The sequence below is a fragment of the Lemur catta genome, chromosome X (assembly GCF_020740605.2).
Source record: "Lemur catta isolate mLemCat1 chromosome X, mLemCat1.pri, whole genome shotgun sequence".
Classification (NCBI taxonomy): domain Eukaryota; kingdom Metazoa; phylum Chordata; class Mammalia; order Primates; family Lemuridae; genus Lemur; species Lemur catta.
The window spans coordinates 47,752,706-47,770,595 of NC_059155.1; the positions used below are offsets into that span (position 1 = coordinate 47,752,706).

Consider the following 17,890-nt stretch of genomic DNA (forward strand, 5'->3'; position numbering starts at 1 on the left):
CGCCGTGACCTTCTCCCCCTGGTGCCACACCATGAATATGTTTTGTTACGTGGAAAAAGGAACTTTGGAGAGGTAATTAAGGTTACCAGTCAGTGGACTTTAGGTAGGGAGATTGTCTTGGATTATCTGGTGAGCTCAGTGTAATCATATGAGCCCTTAAAAGTAGAAGAGGGGAAGTCAGAGAGGTTCAAAGTGGGAGAAGGATTTGGCACACAGTGGCTTGAAGGTGAAGAGGGCCATGTGGTCAAGGCAACAGGGACTCCAGTCCTACAACTACATGGAAGTGAATTCTGCCAACAACTTGAATGAGCCTAAAAGTAGATTCTTCCTCAGAGCATATAAAAAGCAATGCATACCTAAGATACCTTGATTGATTTTAGCCCAGTGAGACCCTAAGCAAAGAATCTTACCACAAAGTGCCAGACTTCTGACCTACATAAAGTACAGGATAATAAATTTGTGTTTTGTTTTTTTTTAACTTTCTTTTTTTTTTTTTTTGAGACAGAGTCTCACTCTGTTGCCTGGGCTAGAGTGCTGTGACGTCAGCCTCACTCACAGTAACCTCAAACTCCTGGGCTCAAGCGATCCTTCTACCTCAGCCTCCTGAGTAGCTGGGACTACAGGCATGCGCCACCATGCCCGGCTAATTTTTTGTATATATTTTAGTTGTTTGGCTAGTTTCTTTCTATTTTTAGTAGAGATGAGATCTCGCTCTTGCTCAGGCTGGTCTTGAACTCCTGAGCTCAAACGATCTGCCCGCCTCGGCCTCCCAGAGTGCTAGGATTACAGGCGTGAGCCACTGGGCCCAGCCAATTTGTGTTGTTTTAAGCTGCTAAAGTTGTAGTAATTTGTTATGACACAAATAGAAAACTAATGCAAGACCTTTCCCTTCATAATTAAAATGTAATCTGTGAGGTGATACTTTGAGATCATGTGAATATTCTGTTTCCCAACATTAAGGATTACCCATTGATTATGTTTGCCTGAATCAGTTATTGCTTTGGTGAGTGCAAAATGGTCATTTTTTTCTTTTTTTTCCCTCACCTGAACTACATTTTTAAATTTATTTTCTTTTCAGCTTTATTGAAGTAGAGTTGTCAAATAAAAATTGTATATATTTAAGGCATACAACGTGATGTTTTGATATATGTATACATTGTGAAATGATTAGCACAATCAGGCCTATTAACATATCCATCGCCTCACATAATTACCATTTTTTTTGATGTGGTGAGAACATTTAAGATGGACTCTTTTTTTTGGTCTTTGTGTGCAGTCTTTATTTCAAATATTTGTTAAGACACCATTGTTATTCCTCAGGACAGGAGCAAAGATCACTCTTTTCACCCTCTGCAGAAACTTAGGAACTATGTACAGAACTTTATAGAACAGAGGTAACGCTTTAGCTCAAGCCTGACTGCAGAGAATGGAGTTTTGAGTGGACTCAGGAACAAAAGGAAATCAGGCAGGGAAGGGGAAGATGCCTGTCTGAATCAAACTTCAGGTGCCATCAGGGTATATCTTGTGGTGATCACAGGTTGTAGGCTCTGTTTTTGGAAAGTTCGGGAGCAGCACAGGATTCCATTTGTCTCCTTGGCTCCACCCCTGGCTGAGGTGCCATAAGGTCAATGCCACTCAAGTTCCTGGCCAGCCAAACTTCTGCAGCAAACAGTCCCAAACTAAGGATCAATTTCCTCCGGAAAGCATTCCTAGCAGTGGCAAAGTGATAGACCCCCCAAAGCCACCCACGTTGTGGGGAATTTCAGGAACTCGTTTGCCTAGCCAGCAGAACTCACTGCAACCCTGCTGGAAGCCTTGGTAGTACCTTTGGGCTCCACACAGGCCTCACAACATGCATCGTATCTGAGATGGACTCTTAGCAAATTTCAAGTATATACAGTATCATTATCTATATTGAGTATAATACAGTATTACTAACTGTACTCACCATGCTGTACATTAGATCTCCAGAACTTATTCATCCTGCATAACTGAAACTTTGTATCCTTTGACTGACATCTAGGCAAATTTATAGAGGCTGAAAGTAGATTTGTGTTTGCCTGGGGCTGGGGTGAGGGGGTTGGGAGGAAATGGGGAGTGACTGGGAGTAGGTACAGGGTTTCTTTTTGGGATGATGAAGATATTCTAAAATTGATTGTAGTGGTGGATGCATAACTCTGTGACTATACTAAATCTTACTGAGTTATATACTTTAAAAGGATGAAGCCGGTGCAGTGACTTATGCCTGTAATTCCAGTGACTTGGGAGGCTGAGGTGGGAGGATTGCTTGAGGCCAGGAGTTCGAGACCAGCCTGCGCCATAAGGCCAGACCTCATCTTTATAGAATAATAATAATAACAATAAATTAGCCAGATGTGGTGGCACCATGCCTGGAGTCCCAGCCACTTGGGAGACTGATATGGGAGGATCACTTGAGCCCAGAAGTTCAAAGCTACAGTGAGTTCTGATTGGGCCACTGCATTCCAGCCTGGGTGACAAAGCAAGAGCTTTAATAAAAAGGTGAATTTTATGGCATTTGGATTGTACCTCTGTGATGTCGTGATTTATAATCAATCTCACAATCCAATCAATTACCAAATCTAAGCAACCAAATCATTATCATACACACTAATATATTCTGAATATGTATCAAGTTTTTACTGAATACTTTCCATGTGCCAGGAAGGAAGACTTGACTTCATAATTTCATCTAAGTATCACAAAAGCCCTGTGAAATATGTATATTATATACAGAAGCTGAAGTTCAGAGATGTTAGGTAATTTGCTCAGTGCCACAGTGGCTGAACTGTGAATTTAACCTAGGCTTAATTCCAAACACTGCACTCCTAACCCCTATGTAATAAGGTTTCAGTTGTATTGTGTGTTTTCTTTCCCTAATTAGATTATTAACTCTAGGAGGGCATGGATTTTCTGTAGTCTCTTCATTGCTATACTAGCTACTGTTATGATACGGAGAGCGAGATAATAACCACCAAAGACTGAATTGAATCAAATCAAGAGTCTTTATTAGCTAGCCAGCAACTACTCCAGTGCTGCAGAGAATACAGGAACAGAGAGCAGTCTCAAGCCGAAAAAGCAAGGAGGTTTTATATTAGAGCTGGGACTACATGACTTCTAACACAAGGGTTGGGATAGCATTATATCACATTTTCCATGTTGCGGGGGCCCGGGACCAGCCGTGGACCACCTGTGTTGGTAACAATCTTTAAGCAAGCAAGTTTACAGAAGCAGAAAACATTAATCTTAGTCAAAGTACATTATTTCATAGATTGTGCAACCTAAATGGTCCTAGTAAAATTTAACTACATCTACAAAATGTAGTTATACAGATTGAAGCGATTAAGACAATCAGTTAAAGGTTACCCAAGGAATTTTTCATTGCCTCAAGGAAGAGCCCTTATTTACGGAGAGCAGGCTGAAAATTTTTCTTTCTGGAGGTCCTTTAAAGCTACTATACGTGGTCAGTGCTCAATAAATACTTAATGAATGTCTAAATGGAGCTGCAGCTCGCTGAAAATGCCAATTACTTTAAAAAGGATTTAGATTTTATATTCATGGGTGACATATTCATAATGAATCATTAGAGGAAGCAAGGATATTTGAGTCTATCCTTAACCTCCAAGATGTCTTGATGGAGGAGAACCACACCTTTATCACCTTTGCTGCTCCCTTACGAGTAAGAATTGACTGAGCCAGATGGATTATGGATCTGAGCCAGTGTGATCATTCTTGGATTCTTTGGCTCCTTTTGTTTACTGGTAACCCCTGGCCTAAAAGGCCCCTCTCCCAGTTTGGATTTGCTTCAGCCACACCCCTTTTCTTCTGCATTTGAATGAGATGTGGGGCCTACAGGAGGCAGTCATTGAAGCCCAACAAGCCAGATTTTAATCAGTAAGGTGGTCAACAATAGATGTCAGGCGAGTTGTGCCTCTGAACCTCATCTTACTCATCAGTAAAATGGAATTAAACAAGCTCTTTCTCCAGAATTTCAGTGTTGTCAGAATTTCATATTTAATAGTTTAATATTTATAGGCAGCTGGAGATACATTAGGGATAGACTGGGGCCTAGAAATCTAGATGGGATTCATTATCTGTATACAGGTGGTTTGAAACCATCTCCCATTCTCTTGCTGCCTGCATTAGAAATAACCACAGTTGAGGACGAGAGCTGAGGGCTCGGGGTCAGATGTGTAGACAAGAAAGCTAAGGAATACTGAGGGAGAGTGAGGTGGAGACTCATACTGTTTCCCCTATTGTTCCTCCCCACCGCCACACACGCACCCTATTTCCCGCTAAACACACCCGATACCACCCCCCTGCCGGAACCCCATTCCCGCCCAGAATCACTGATTCTGACTAACAGGGCACAGAGGAAGAAAATGCCTCTTATTGTCCTGCTCTGACGGCCAGCGAGGCAAATGGGAAAAGGCTGCCCTCCCCTTTTCTCGCTCTCTGCCACGCCAGGCTTGCTGTTGCGGGTGGGAAGCCGCCTAAGGCTCCACGCAATCCCTTTTGCAAAGCCGAGGAGTGTGTGTGTTGTGCGTATTGTGTGTAGGGAGGTGGAATGGGGGTGGGATCCCATGACGTTACCGGCTCCGCCTCCCTGTGTATATAAGGGGCGCTTGGCGCGCAACGACCCCGAGCTGCAGCTTTGAAGCCTGAGCAGCCGAACTCGGCAGCCCCGACCCAACTCGGCTTAACTCAGCCTCACCGAGCCCGATCCGAGGCTACTGCTCCCTGGGCTTGCCACAGCTCTCTGGTAAGCATTCGTGGCCGACACGTGTGTCAGAGGGGGGACAGCGAGGGTCCGGGCGTACCTAGGATTCTCTGGCAACCATAGCATGCAGTTGCATCTACGCGGCCGTGACCTGTTGCTGGCGAGACCCCCGCCCCGGGAGCCAGGGCGCCCATCTCCACCCCAGTCCCAGAGCGTTTCTAGATGGGGGTATAAAAATCTGGGAGCTGAGTCGGGGGGCTTCGGGCGGAACCTCTCCCCTCTGCGGAGAGGAGGGTACAAGCAATCCCCGGCTGCCCTGAGGCCCCTCTCGGGGTGCGTCTCCTAATCTTAAAATGTCGAAGCCCCGCCTCACTGTTGATGCTTGCAGGTCAGCCTAGCAGGGCGGGAGGAAGTGGGGGAACATTTGCTTACTCCCCTGGGCACAGGCAGCTCTAGTTAAGCGGTGTGGGCTTGGAGAGGAGGGATGGAATTGTATCGATGCTCACTTTTGATCCTCGGCCAAGGTCCTTCCCCTCTCCCTCTGGACTGTCTGGGGGCCATGTCTGTTTGAAGCCTGGGGGGCGAGCACCTGGGTTGAGTTCTGTTTAATTCCCACGTAGCCACAGGCCAGGGAACACACACATTAGGTTTCAGGGTTCCTGGGTTGGGATCTAGGGTAAAACCTATCGTTTCCTGACCGCAGAAAGAAAAGACCTAATATTGGTTGAGCACTTACTAGGTGCTGGCCACTGTACTTTAAGGGCGTTTCACATGCCTTTTCTCAAATTAGTCCTTCCAAAAACCTTGTGAGATATTATAATTCCTACTTGTGTCTGAAGAAACTGAGGTTAGAGGTAAAATGACTTGCCTTTGTCCCTTTTATAGCCCCCTCCCCCCCACCCGCCGCCCCGCTCCCCCATAGTTTTGCTTGGTGGAGTGGGTCTTGTAATTCACTTTTAGAGCTTGGGGATAATGAGCCCTATTGAAGGGCATTTGTCTTGTTTTTCACCAGATCCTAGCATCCTCTTCAATTCCAGCTAGAATGCTGTGGCAGGCACTTCGCAGATTTGGTCAAAAGCTGGTACGCAGACGTACACTGGAGCCAGGCATGGCTGAGACTCGCCTTGCCAGATGCCTGAGCACTCTGGATTTAGTGGCCCTGGGTGTGGGCAGCACATTGGGTGCAGGCGTGTATGTCCTGGCTGGTGAGGTGGCCAAAGATAAAGCAGGACCATCCATTGTGATCTGCTTTTTGGTGGCTGCCCTGTCTTCTGTGTTGGCTGGGCTGTGCTATGCGGAGTTTGGTGCCCGGGTTCCCCGTTCTGGTTCGGCATATCTCTACAGCTATGTCACAGTGGGTGAACTCTGGGCCTTCACCACTGGCTGGACCCTCATCCTCTCCTATGTCATCGGTGAGATGGTGGGGCAAGGGGGGAACTGCACAGCCAGTGAAGGGGCTTTGGGTCAGGAATCTGGGTGGAATGTGAGGTCGGTATGCTTTATTATTCAAAGGACCTCAATACCTGTAAATGTGTAAATGTGTGTGCTTGTTGGGGGTCTGGGAGGGTTGAAGGTGTGGAGAAATTCTTCATTCTGCTCATCTATGTCCTGGTTTCCTTAATTAAGTGAATGGTTTTGGTTTTTAAAAAGTAAGAATAGGCGAAAATGTTTGCGACTGGTGTGGGGAGGGGGAGGGAGGGAACTTGACCCCGTGTTTCTTCCTCTGCTGCGCCAGGTACAGCCAGTGTGGCCAGGGCCTGGAGCTCTGCTTTTGACAGCTTGATTGGCAACTACATCTCTCAGATTCTTCAAAGTACCATCTCACTGCATGTGCCCAATGTCCTAGCAAAATATCCAGACTTCTTTGCTCTGGGCCTTGTGTTGCTGCTCACCGGTGAGGCAAGGGGCAGGGTATAAAGATGGGGGTGGGGTTAGGAGGGGCTAGGCCCTGGGGCCAGGAATGAGGGTGGGGGATGGGCTTGAGAAGGGCTTAATGAAGGTGTTAATGGTGGGGAAGAAGTGAAGCCGGGAAGGAATATAGAGGCAGGGAACAAAGTTTGGACTGAGAGCTTTCTTTCTCAGTGTCCTGAATGAATTTCTCCCACAGGATTGCTGGCTCTGGGGGCTAGTGAGTCGGCCCTGGTTACCAAAGTGTTCACAGCGGTGAACCTTTTGGTTCTTGGTTTTATCATCGTCGCTGGCTTCATTAAGGGGGACCTGCACAACTGGAACCTCACAGAAGAGGACTATGAATTGGCCATGGCTGGATTCAATGAAACGTACAGGTTAGAGAGTTACTCTTAGGAACTGCAGAGCTGGGAATGCCATGGGGAAACGGGAATCTGTGCTGAAGGATTCTGGATGGGGATGGGGATGGGGATGGGGATGGGGAAGAATGGGAGGCTGGGCCTTGAAGTTTGGCATCATAGAAAAGGTGCAGAGTTGGCTGAACGAACACACCCTTAACTTCTCCATCCCTTCTTTCACTGTAGCTTGGGCCTTCTAGGTTCTGGAGGATTTGTGCCTTTTGGCTTCCAGGGGATTCTCCGTGGAGCAGCTACCTGTTTCTATGCATTTGTTGGTTTCGACTGTATTGCTACCACTGGTAACAGTCATTCCATTCTGTCTGGGGCTTGGGCACAGTGTGTGCTCAGGCTGCGTGCAGATTGGGGGTGGTGGTAGAGGAGTGGGCCTGCTTCCCTGACGCAGAACTTTGTGCCACTTCCTGCAGGGGAAGAGGCTCGGAATCCTCAGCGTTCCATCCCTCTGGGCATTGTGATGTCACTGTTAGTCTGCTTTTTGGCATATTTTGGGGTCTCTTCAGCACTCACCCTCATGATGCCTTACTACCGTCTTCAGCCTGAGAGCCCTTTGCCTGAGGCGTTTCTCTATACTGGATGGACTCCTGCCCACTATGTTGTGGCTATTGGCTCCCTCTGTGCTCTTTCTACCAGGTCAGTTTCAAATGTCTGTTCTCCTTTGCTGTCAGAGTCTTGGGTTATAGCATTCAGTACCAGAGAATACCCCTTGAAAGGGCTGTGAGGTGAAGGTGGAGATTCCTTAAATACGTAGGCTTGGGAAGAGAGATGCCAGCCACTCTGGGCATTCTCCTTTCCAGCCTCTTGGGCTCTATGTTCCCCATGCCTCGAGTGATCTACGCAATGGCAGAGGACGGCCTCCTGTTCCATGTCCTTGCCCGAGTCCATCCCATCACACACACCCCCATCATGGCCACTGCGGTCTCTGGCATTATTGCAGGTGAGAAATCTTCTTTCCCCTTCCCCTAGCTGGTTCACCAACTCCTTTAATTTTGCTATTCCTTTTTCTTATTTCGTGTTTTTCTGCTCATCAATTTCAGCATTCATGGCATTCCTCTTTGAACTCACTGATCTTGTGGACCTTATGTCAATTGGGACCCTGCTTGCTTATTCCCTGGTGTCTATATGTGTTCTCATCCTCAGGTGAGACTCCCTTCCTCTGCATACTGTGATTGGGCTTTTTAGTTATGGCTGAGGAATGATGGGGTTCTGCTCCTCCTTCCCCCTGCCTTCATCATCCTGACTCTCCTGGAGGAATTTTGGTATCCCTTCCTGCCAAAAGGAGCTTCTACCCTTAATGGTGATGAAGAAGGTTAGGTTGCCTGGGAGAAGATGGCAGGTTTTTTTTTTTTTTTTTGAGACAGAGTCTCGCTCTGTTGCCCAGGCTAGAGTGCCATGGTGTCAGCCTAGCTCACAGCAACCTCAAACTCCTGGGCTCAAGCAATCCTTCTGCCTCAGCCTCCCGAGTAGCTGGGGCTACAGGCATGCACCACTATGCCCGGCTAATTTTTTAAATATATTTTTAGTTGTCCGGTTAATTTCTTTCTATTTTTAGTAGAGACAGAGTCTTGCTCTTGCTCAGGCTGGTCTCAAACTCCTGACCTCGAGTGATCCTCCTGCCTCGGCCTCCCAGAGTGCTAGGATTACAGGCATGAGCCATCGCACCCTGCCAAGGGTTGTTCTTAATACTGCCTCCTTATTCTTGCCTTAGGTATCAGCCTGATCAGGAGATGAAGACTGAGGAAGATGAAGTGGAGTTGCAGGAGGAGAAGATACCTGAAGCAGAGAAGCTGACCCTACAAGGACTATTTTGCCCACTCAACCCTGTCCCCACTCCACTCTCTGGCCAAGTTGTCTATGTTTGTTCTGCACTGCTTGGTGAGCAGTGGAATTTTTATCTGGGGTGGCTCTGAGGTCAGCATGATGGAGTGGAAGTATGTGGTATTTGGTGGGCTGACGAAGTACTAGAGAGAGGGTGACCCTCCTTGGGATAGGGTGCCTAACATCTTAGCATGTTGGCCTCAAGAGTTAGTTTTGATGTATCTCAACTTGACTTTTGAAGCTCTACTGCTGACTGTTCTTTGCCTGGTGCTGGCCCAGTGGCCAATTCCATTGCTTTCTGGAGACCCAGTGTGGATGGCAGGGGTTGTGCTGCTCCTCATGCTCATTACTGGAATCACTGGAGTCATCTGGAGACAGCCACAGAGCTCCACTCCCCTTCACTTTAAGGTAATGACCCCTCTCTTTCCCCTCATCAACCTATCTTGGGAGAATAGGCTCCAGATACCTTGAGGTCTAATAAAGCTTATAAATATTCTTTAATCGGAGATAGGACATAGGCAGTACCGGGGCCAAAGACTTCCTTTCTGACCCTCTTTAGTTCCTTTCTAGTTCCATTTCCCTGAGCTTGCTGTATTCTTGGAGCCCCATATGAGGTGTGCTAAATGAGTGGCCACTGAAATACAGAGCATGAGCAGGGGTTGGACTCTCCCTCTTCTGTCCTATGTAGGGTAGTGATCTCTTTCTTGGTCACCCTGTGGTATGTACAAAGAAGATTTTACTTTATTTTCAGGTGCCTGGTTTGCCTCTCCTCCCACTAATGAGCATCTTTGTGAATATTTACCTTATGATGCAGATGACAGCTGGTACCTGGGCTCGATTTGGGGTCTGGATGCTGATTGGTAGGTATCTACTTGGGAAGTGTAAGCCTCTTAGGTGTGTTAGCCCAACTCCTTTCCCTCTTGGTCTCAAGTAGGAGACCAAGCAAACCACTACTTCCTCACCTCACCAGCTACCTTTCACCACTAGGGTTTGCTATCTACTTCAGCTATGGGATCCAGCACAGCCTGGAAGAGGTTAAGAATGACCATCCCCCACCTGCATCTAGGGCCAAAACTGTAGACCCTGATCTCGACAATCTCTGTGCCCACTCAGTTTGACGACATCACACCTGAATGCCGTCTGGTCCCTCCACAAAATAATGGAGAGCACTCTCGATCCCAGGTGGAGGTAGCCTTCCCATGTGATGTTGGTGGGGGATACTAATAGCGCTCTGTATTTATTGTGGAGTGAAGGATATGTCTTTGCTGTTTCTTGTCTACTTTATTTTATTTTATTTTTTTTATTTTTTATTTTTTTTATTCTTATTTCAGCATACTGTGGGGGTACAAAAGTTTAGGTTACGTATATTGCCCTTGCCCCCAACCCCCTACTTTATTTTTTACTTGCCTACTCTTAAATGGCCTCTGTAGCTGCTTATTGGCTTTTAAAAATTATTATTAAAATAAAGTTTAAAAAAAAAAGAAACTGTCCTGTGTTTTGAGGGGGAAGAGCTTCAGAGAAGTATCTTGTTTTTTCTCCTGTTACCACAAAAGTATCTGTTTTGCCTGTGTGTGCTTCTTGTTGAATCAGGGTTCGAGGAGGGTGGTATAAGTAGCCATCAAGTCTAGTCACACTTAAAGGAATGATCTTGATATGTTTTCCCCTCACTATAGTAAAAGTTAGTTTCTTGATAAGTAGATGACAATACTTGTCTCTGGGATTTAGGGGTGGACTCTGATCTCAACACTGGGATTGGTTCAGGCCTACACCGAGACCATTGTCTTCTGTTCCACCCCTTCCAGTTGGACCAGTCCCAGACTTCCGTGACTACCTGGGCAACAGAAAGTTTGGCTGGGGTGTTTGGCCCTGCTACTGTAGATAGTTGGGGGGAGTTTGGTAAAGGATTGTATATATGTATGGATATTGATTGCTATAGAAGTAGTAAGGGATCAGAGGGTAGAGGTCAGAGCCCTGCTCAGACCAAGAACTATTCATTCATTCATTTATTCAACAAACAACAAATTATATACATGAAGTTCCTATAAAATGCTAGGCCCTGTGCTAGGTGCTGGGGATACAAACATGAATAAAACATTGTTTCTGCCCTCAAGGAAGTCACACTCAAGTTGGGGAGATAGGCAGGTAAACATGACTACAAAACAATATGATTAGTACCAGGACACTACTGAGTGCTATGGAAACACAAAGAAGGATATGGTTTACCTGAGTTTGCAGTACATGATTATGAAGTGGACTGAGGGGAGGGTTTGACTATCAGTGAACAGTGTGCAGGAAACCATGGAAGGATGAAAAATCAGACTATTTGGAGCGTGACATACAGTTTAATGTGGCTGGAGGGTGGTCACATTATGGGGTTGTGGTGAGAGAAGAGACCATATGCATGGCTGTGAATACCCTACCAAGGAATTCAGTTGTTATCTTATAAATGGTGCGTGTGTGGAGAGAAGGCGTGGGGAGTCATTGAAGGATTCCAAGCAAGGGGATGGTTGGATTTGTTAGTCTGGCAGCAGCAAGGAGTATGGCTTGGAAGAGGGCGGGGAAAAGCTAGACTAGGGACATAATAGCAACCATTGAGTATTTATTATATTCTAGTTACTCTGCATAAAATCTCATTAAGTTAGATTTAGGGGTCAACAACTCAAGAGGACATGTATTATGTGATAGAACCTGTGTGGGGTTAAATATTGCCTTGGGACAAAATAATAAATTTTTGCAGCAAAAATTATACAATTTCCTTTATATACGAAGAGCTCTTACAAATGAATAAGAGATGAACAACCTGATAGAAAAATGAGTAAAGGATGTAAATAGTTTTCAGAAAAAATATAAAATAACATATATAAAAGATGCTCAACCTCACTCATAAAAGAAATGCAAATCAAAACAACTGTGAGATCTTAGTTCTTACCTTACAGAGTAGCAAAACAAATTTAAACAACTAGGCATTGGCAAAAGTGAGGGTAAACAGGCAGTTTCATGCATGATTGAGCTATACATTCTTGTAACTTTTGTGAAGAGCAATGTAATAAGAATTAAAATCACATTCCTTTTCAGTTTACAATTCCACTTATAGGAATTTTTAAAATTTACATATGTGTAGAGATGTTTACTGTGACATTATTAATAACAGCATAAAACTTGGAAGCTATCTAGTGTGCATCAGCAAGGAACTAGTTAAATAAGTTACAATATATTAATTCAGTGGAATACTTTTGGAGCCATTAAAAAAATAAGATAGACTTATATGTGCCAATAAGTAATATGAAAGATCTCCAAGATACTCTGTTAAGTAAAAACAAAATGAAATGAAATCCCAAGGGTATAGAATATTTGTGTGAGAACAAAAGAGAATGTATTTATAAATTCTTTGTTCAGGAAAAATATATAAGAAACTGTTAACCTATGGTTTCCCTTCTGTACTTTTTCAATTTTTTTTTGAGACAGAGTCTCACTCTGTTGCCCCGGCTAGAGTGCCCTGGTGTTAGCCTAGCTCACAGCAACCTCAAACTCCTGGGCTCAAGCAATCCTGCCTCAGCCTCCCGAGTAGCTGGGACTACAGGCATGCACCACCATGCCTGGCTAATTTTTTTTATATATATTTTTAGTTGTCCGGTTAATTTCTTTCTATTTTTAGTAGAGACGGCGTCTCACTCTTGCTCAGGCTGGTCTTAAACTCCTGAGCTCAAACGATCCGCCTGCCTTGGCCTCCCAGAGAGCTAGGATTACAGGTGTGAGCCACCACGCCCGGCCCTTTTTCAATTTTTTACCAAGTGCAAACATTACTTTTTTCCTGCCTTTTATAATGATCATAATAGTAAAAGAATAGGGTAACACTAACATTTAAGGTATAGACAGAGGAGGAAGACTTGGTGAAGGAGGCGGAGAAGGAATGACTGAAAAGACAGGAGAGTGGAGTGAAAGTCTAGGGAAGAAAAAACTTTTCAGGAACAATGAATAGGCAATGCCCCAATGCCTATTCATTGACAATACCAAATGTTGCCTAAAGAACCAAGTTAAATAAGATAAGGACAGAATGGGTTTCACTGGTTTTGTCAGTTTTCATTTTGAGAATCAGGTAGTAGGTTTGGAAGACATGTTGCAGTGGGTTGAGTGGAGGGTGAGGATGTACACACAAGGGGCTGTAGGCTAGCATTTCAGGCAGTAGCTGGAGGAAGTTGAGGGAGAGTTTTGATTTTTTAAAAGACGGGCAATCCTTGCACTTAAGATTGTCAATAGAGAGAACTAATAAATCCTAGTACTGCTGTTTAAACAAGCCACTTGTGAAGCAGGAAGTGGTTCTGTGGTTTGGTTTTCTAGTCTTTTCATTCAGTGCAGTGTTTTCCAGACTTCAGACATCTGACTATAACCTTTATGAATTTTTCTCTATGTGTGATTCCTGTACCATCTTTTTAAAATAAACTACTCACTTTTTTACAGCTTAAATATACTTATTTTTAAATGAAAACATTTTATCATTATCCTAAATAGAAAACAAAGTATTTTTCTAATACACATTAAGATATTAATAAATATCCAACTATTAAAAAATGTTCGGCTGTGCAGCACCTAAAGTACTTTGGAAACATTCATACAGTTAGCACAGTGAATAATCAGGCACTATCCTTGGAGATGGGGTAGAAAATTGCTTTCGAATGGTCTAATCTTAACCTCCTCAAGGACACAGAGATAAAACTGACCCAAACAAAGTACACAGATGCTAAATAGGAGTGGGGCATCCTGGCTCATGCCTGTAATCCTAGCACTTTGGGAGGCAAAGGCGGGAGGATTACTTGAGGCCAGGAGTTCGAGACTAGCCTGAGCAAGAGCTCATCTCTACAAAAAATAGAAAATATTAGCCAGGCGTAGTGGTACACAACTCTACTTCCAGCTACTCAGGAGGCTGAGGCAGGAGGATCCCTTGAGCCCCGAAGTTTGAGGTTGCCATGAGCTATGATGATGCCACTGTACTCTAGCCTGGGGGGAAGAGAGAGACCCTGTCTCAAAGAAAAAAAAAAAAAAAGGGCCGGTCCAAGTGCAGTGGTGTTTACAACTGATTGATCACAACCAGTTACAGATTCCTTTGTTCCTTCTCCACTCCCACTGTTTCACTTGACTAGCCTTAAAAAAAAAAAAGATGCGAAGTAGGAAATAATAAGTGTCCCAAGAGAGGTATGTATGAAGTACCGTGAGAATCCACATGAGAAAGTTCTGGCAGGGAGTTCTGGGAAGCCTTCGTGGAAGTCAAGGCTTTTGAGCTGAGGCTTAAAGAGTGGGTAAAATTTCAAAAATTGAGGTGAGAGCATTCCAGGAAGAAGGAACCTTGTGCACAAAGGCAACAAGATAGGAAAGCTTATAATTCAACTTGCCCAGAGCCTAGGATTTTGAAGGAGCAGAGTGGAAAAATAAGGCAGGAAAGCTAGGTTCCAGTGAGACTCTTGAAGGCCATTAATTCCAGGGCCTGCAACTGAATGGCAAGAAGTGTGTGGTTGATTGTTAAAATATGTGAAGTGGCTCTGTGATCTGGTTCAAAGAATTCTGCCTCAGCTCTACCTACTTACATACTCATACCCTAGATCTTGTCAGAATGTAGCCTCTGAAATTACTAATTCAAACATCAAGTTCTCCATAAAAGATTCCAAATAGTCAAAGTAATCCTGACCAAAAAGAACAAAGCTGGAGGCATCGCAGTACTAGATTTCAAAATATATTACAAAGCTATGGTAATTGTCTCAGTCTGTTTTGTGTTGCTGTAATGGAATACCTGAGACTGGGTAATTTATAAAGAAAAAAAGGTTTATTTGGGTCACAATTCTGATGCCTGGAAAATTTCAAGATTGAGTATCTGGTGAAAGCCTCAGGCTGCTTCCACACCTGAAGGAAGGTGAAGGGGAGACAGCATATGTGGAGATGATGGCAAGAGAAGAGGCAAGAGAGAGTGAGGAGGGAGGTATCAGGCTGTTTCTAACACAACCAGCTCTATCAGAAAGAATACAATGAGAACTCATTGCCCCTTTCCAAGGGAGGGCATTAATCTATTCATGAGGGAGCCACCCCTATGACCCAAACACCTCCCATTAGGCCCCATCTCCAACACTGGGGATCAAACTTCAACATGAGGTTTGGAGGGGACAAACATCTAAACTATAGCAGTAATCAAAACAGCATGGCACTGGCATAAAAACAGACACATCAACCAATGGGATAGCCTAGAGAACCCAAAATAAATGAACACATCTATGGTCAATTGATTTCCAACAAATGTACGAAGAATATACAATGGGGAAAGGACTGTCTCTTCAGTAAATGGTGTTGAGAAAACTGGATAGCCACATGCAGAGGAATGAAACTGGGCCCTTATCTCACGCCATATACAAAAATCAACTCAAAATGGATTAAAAGCTTAAACAGACCTGAAACTGTAAAACTACCAGAAGAAAACACAGGGAAAAAGCTCCATTACCTTGATCTGGGCAATGATTTTTTGGATATGACCCCAAAAGCATGGGCAACCAAAGCAAAAATAGACAAAAGGAATTATGTCAAACTAAAAAGCTTCTGCACAGCAAAGGAAACAATCCACAGAGTGAAGAGACAACCTACAGAATGGGAGAAAATATTTGCAAACTATACATCTGATAAGGGGATAATATCCAAAATATACAAGGAACTTGAGCTACTTACTAATGAGAAAATAAATGACTCCATTAAAAATGGGCAAAGGACTTGAATAGATATTTCTCAAAAGAAGACACACAAATAGCCAATAGATGTATGAAAAAATGCTCAACATTTTTAATCATCAGAGAAATGCAAATTAAAACCACAATGAGATATTACCTCACTCCTGTTAGATTGGCTGCTATAAAAAAGATGAAAGATAAGGATTGGTGAGGATGTACAGAAAAGGGAATCCTTATACACTGCTGGTGGCATTGCAAATTAGTGCAGCCATTTTGGAAAATAGTACAGAGGCTCCTCGAAAAACTAAAAATAGAATTACCATATGATCCAGAAATCCCACTACTGGGTATACACCCAAAGCAATTGAAATCAGTATGCTGAATAGATGTCTGCACTGCTATGTTCATTGTAGTATTCCTCACAATAGCCAACGCATGGAAACAACCTAAGTGTCCATCAATGGATGAAAGGATTTTAAACATGTTGTATATATACACAGTGGAATCCCATTCAGCCTTACAATTAGGAAATCCTGTCATTTGCTATGACATGGATAAACCCAGAGGACATTATGTTAAGTGAAATAAGTCAGGCACAGAGAGACAAATACTGTATGATCTCACTTATACGTGGAATCTAAAAAAGTCAAACTCGTAGAGAGTAGAATGGTGGTTACCAGAGGCTGAGAGGAGTGGGGAGGTGGATGGTGAAAGGGGAGATGTTGCTCATTGGGTACAAAGTTACAGTTATATAGGAGGAATTAAGTGCTGGTGTTCTATTGCACAGCAAGGTGACTATCCTCAATAATAATGTATATTTCAAAATACTAATAGCTAAGACAGGATTTTAAATGTTCTCATCACAAAGAAATGATAAATACTTGAGGTGACAGATATGCTGATTACTCTGATCAGTCCACAATATATACATGTATTGAAACCTCACATTGTATGCCATAAATATGTACAATTATTATTTGTCAATTAAAAATAAAATAAAACTTAAACCAAACATCAAATTCTCTGTCTACAACTTCCCAAGTTTTCCCAGCTCACTGGCTCAAATAACTGCACTACAACAATTCTTTGATTTTATGAAGCCTCCAATTCACTGACCACCCCACTTCCCAAACACACTTCTCTCTTTTTCTCAGTCTCCTCAAATCTTTGCTTGCTCCCTTTCCCACTTAAATTCTTGAATGTATTATCATTATCACTGTTTTGCAAATAAATACCTTCAACTTCCTAGGCAATACTCCAGAGTTCCCCTCCAACTCATCCCCTGGAGGAATCCAAACATTCATCTTCTTCATACTTTAACCTGTGCAGTTCAGGATTGTTGGACGCAATCACACAGCTGGGCAGGTTAAAGATCATCAGCCTCAACTAGGTCCTCAACATGACTGAAAATCCTTCTTTTCTCTCAATTCCCCTGCTCTCTGAAACAACTCTTTCTCACCTTATTCACATTCTTCAAATCTCTCTCTCCTACTCTCTGCTGTTGACTTTGCCTCATACTTTGTTGAGAAAATACATGCCCATCAGATAAAAACTCCCTCATTTTCCTGTGGATTTTTAAAAGTGAAAACAGTGTCTCTTTTGCCCCCTAATGATAAAAGTATATGTTCATTGTAGAATATTCAAAAATACTGAAAAATATAAAGACAGTGAAAATTCTCCCAAATCCCACCACTCAAAGATAAACATTGTTGACATTTTGGTAAATATTCTTCCAGACATGTTTTTTTCAAATATGCATATAATTTTACCTAAGTGTATATCTTCCTTGTAAACTTTTTTCTTTTTAAAACTCAACAGTAGGATATAGGCATTTCCCTGGTCTTATAACTACAGATTGTCTTCACAATAAAGTTTTTAAAGTGTTTCACTAAATGGTACCATAAATTGTATAACTAAGTAGTCCACTACTGGTGAACATTTAAGTGGTTTACAATGTTTCAGTGAATGTTTCTGTTAATCTAGCTTTTCCAGTTTCTTCTTTTGGAAAATTACTAAAAGGGGAATTCTTGGTGACAGGGTACATACATTTAAGATTTTAATACATATCTGCCAAACTGCTTTTCTTCCAGAAAATTTACAATAATTTATGCTCCTACCAACAGTGCACGAGTGCTTGTTTTGTATATCTTGACAAATTTGAGGTTTTGTTAATCTTTTTAACCTTTGCCAATCTGATAGATGAAAAATTTATCTTGCTTTAATTTGCATTTCTGTGATTACTGGTGAGGTTGAATATCTTTTTATATGTTGACTGGCTATATTTCTTCCTGTGTAAATTATCTTACCATGTC

The 17,890-nt window shown here is 43.2% G+C and overlaps 1 protein-coding gene and 1 pseudogene across 1 annotated transcript; one reads left to right on the forward strand and one right to left on the reverse strand.

Annotated features, from left to right (window-relative positions):
• Positions 1 to 1,531: 1,531 nt before the first annotated feature.
• Positions 1,532 to 4,788, reverse strand: LOC123628240 (annotated as a pseudogene).
• On the forward strand, positions 4,659 to 10,323 carry SLC7A3 (solute carrier family 7 member 3). Its single transcript, XM_045538675.1, has 12 exons — positions 4,659 to 4,780; positions 5,751 to 6,150; positions 6,474 to 6,632; positions 6,846 to 7,023; positions 7,231 to 7,343; positions 7,470 to 7,692; positions 7,857 to 7,996; positions 8,097 to 8,199; positions 8,768 to 8,934; positions 9,119 to 9,285; positions 9,629 to 9,737; positions 9,865 to 10,323. Exons 2-12 carry the CDS (start codon positions 5,781 to 5,783, stop codon positions 9,993 to 9,995), a joined length of 1,860 nt encoding a protein of 619 aa, XP_045394631.1. The 5' UTR covers positions 4,659 to 4,780; positions 5,751 to 5,780; the 3' UTR covers positions 9,996 to 10,323.
• The last annotated feature ends 7,567 nt before the right edge of the window (positions 10,324 to 17,890 follow it).

Excerpts from the sequence above, each read along its gene's own strand:
- SLC7A3 (XM_045538675.1), top strand. The coding sequence starts at position 5,781 with ATGCTGTGGCAGGCACTTCGCAGATTTGGTCAAAAGCTGGTACGCAGA. Across the intron at positions 6,151-6,473 it reads CATCCTCTCCTATGTCATCG|GTACAGCCAGTGTGGCCAGG; the intron begins GTGAGATGGTGG and ends CTGCTGCGCCAG. Across the intron at positions 7,344-7,469 it reads CGACTGTATTGCTACCACTG|GGGAAGAGGCTCGGAATCCT; the intron begins GTAACAGTCATT and ends CACTTCCTGCAG.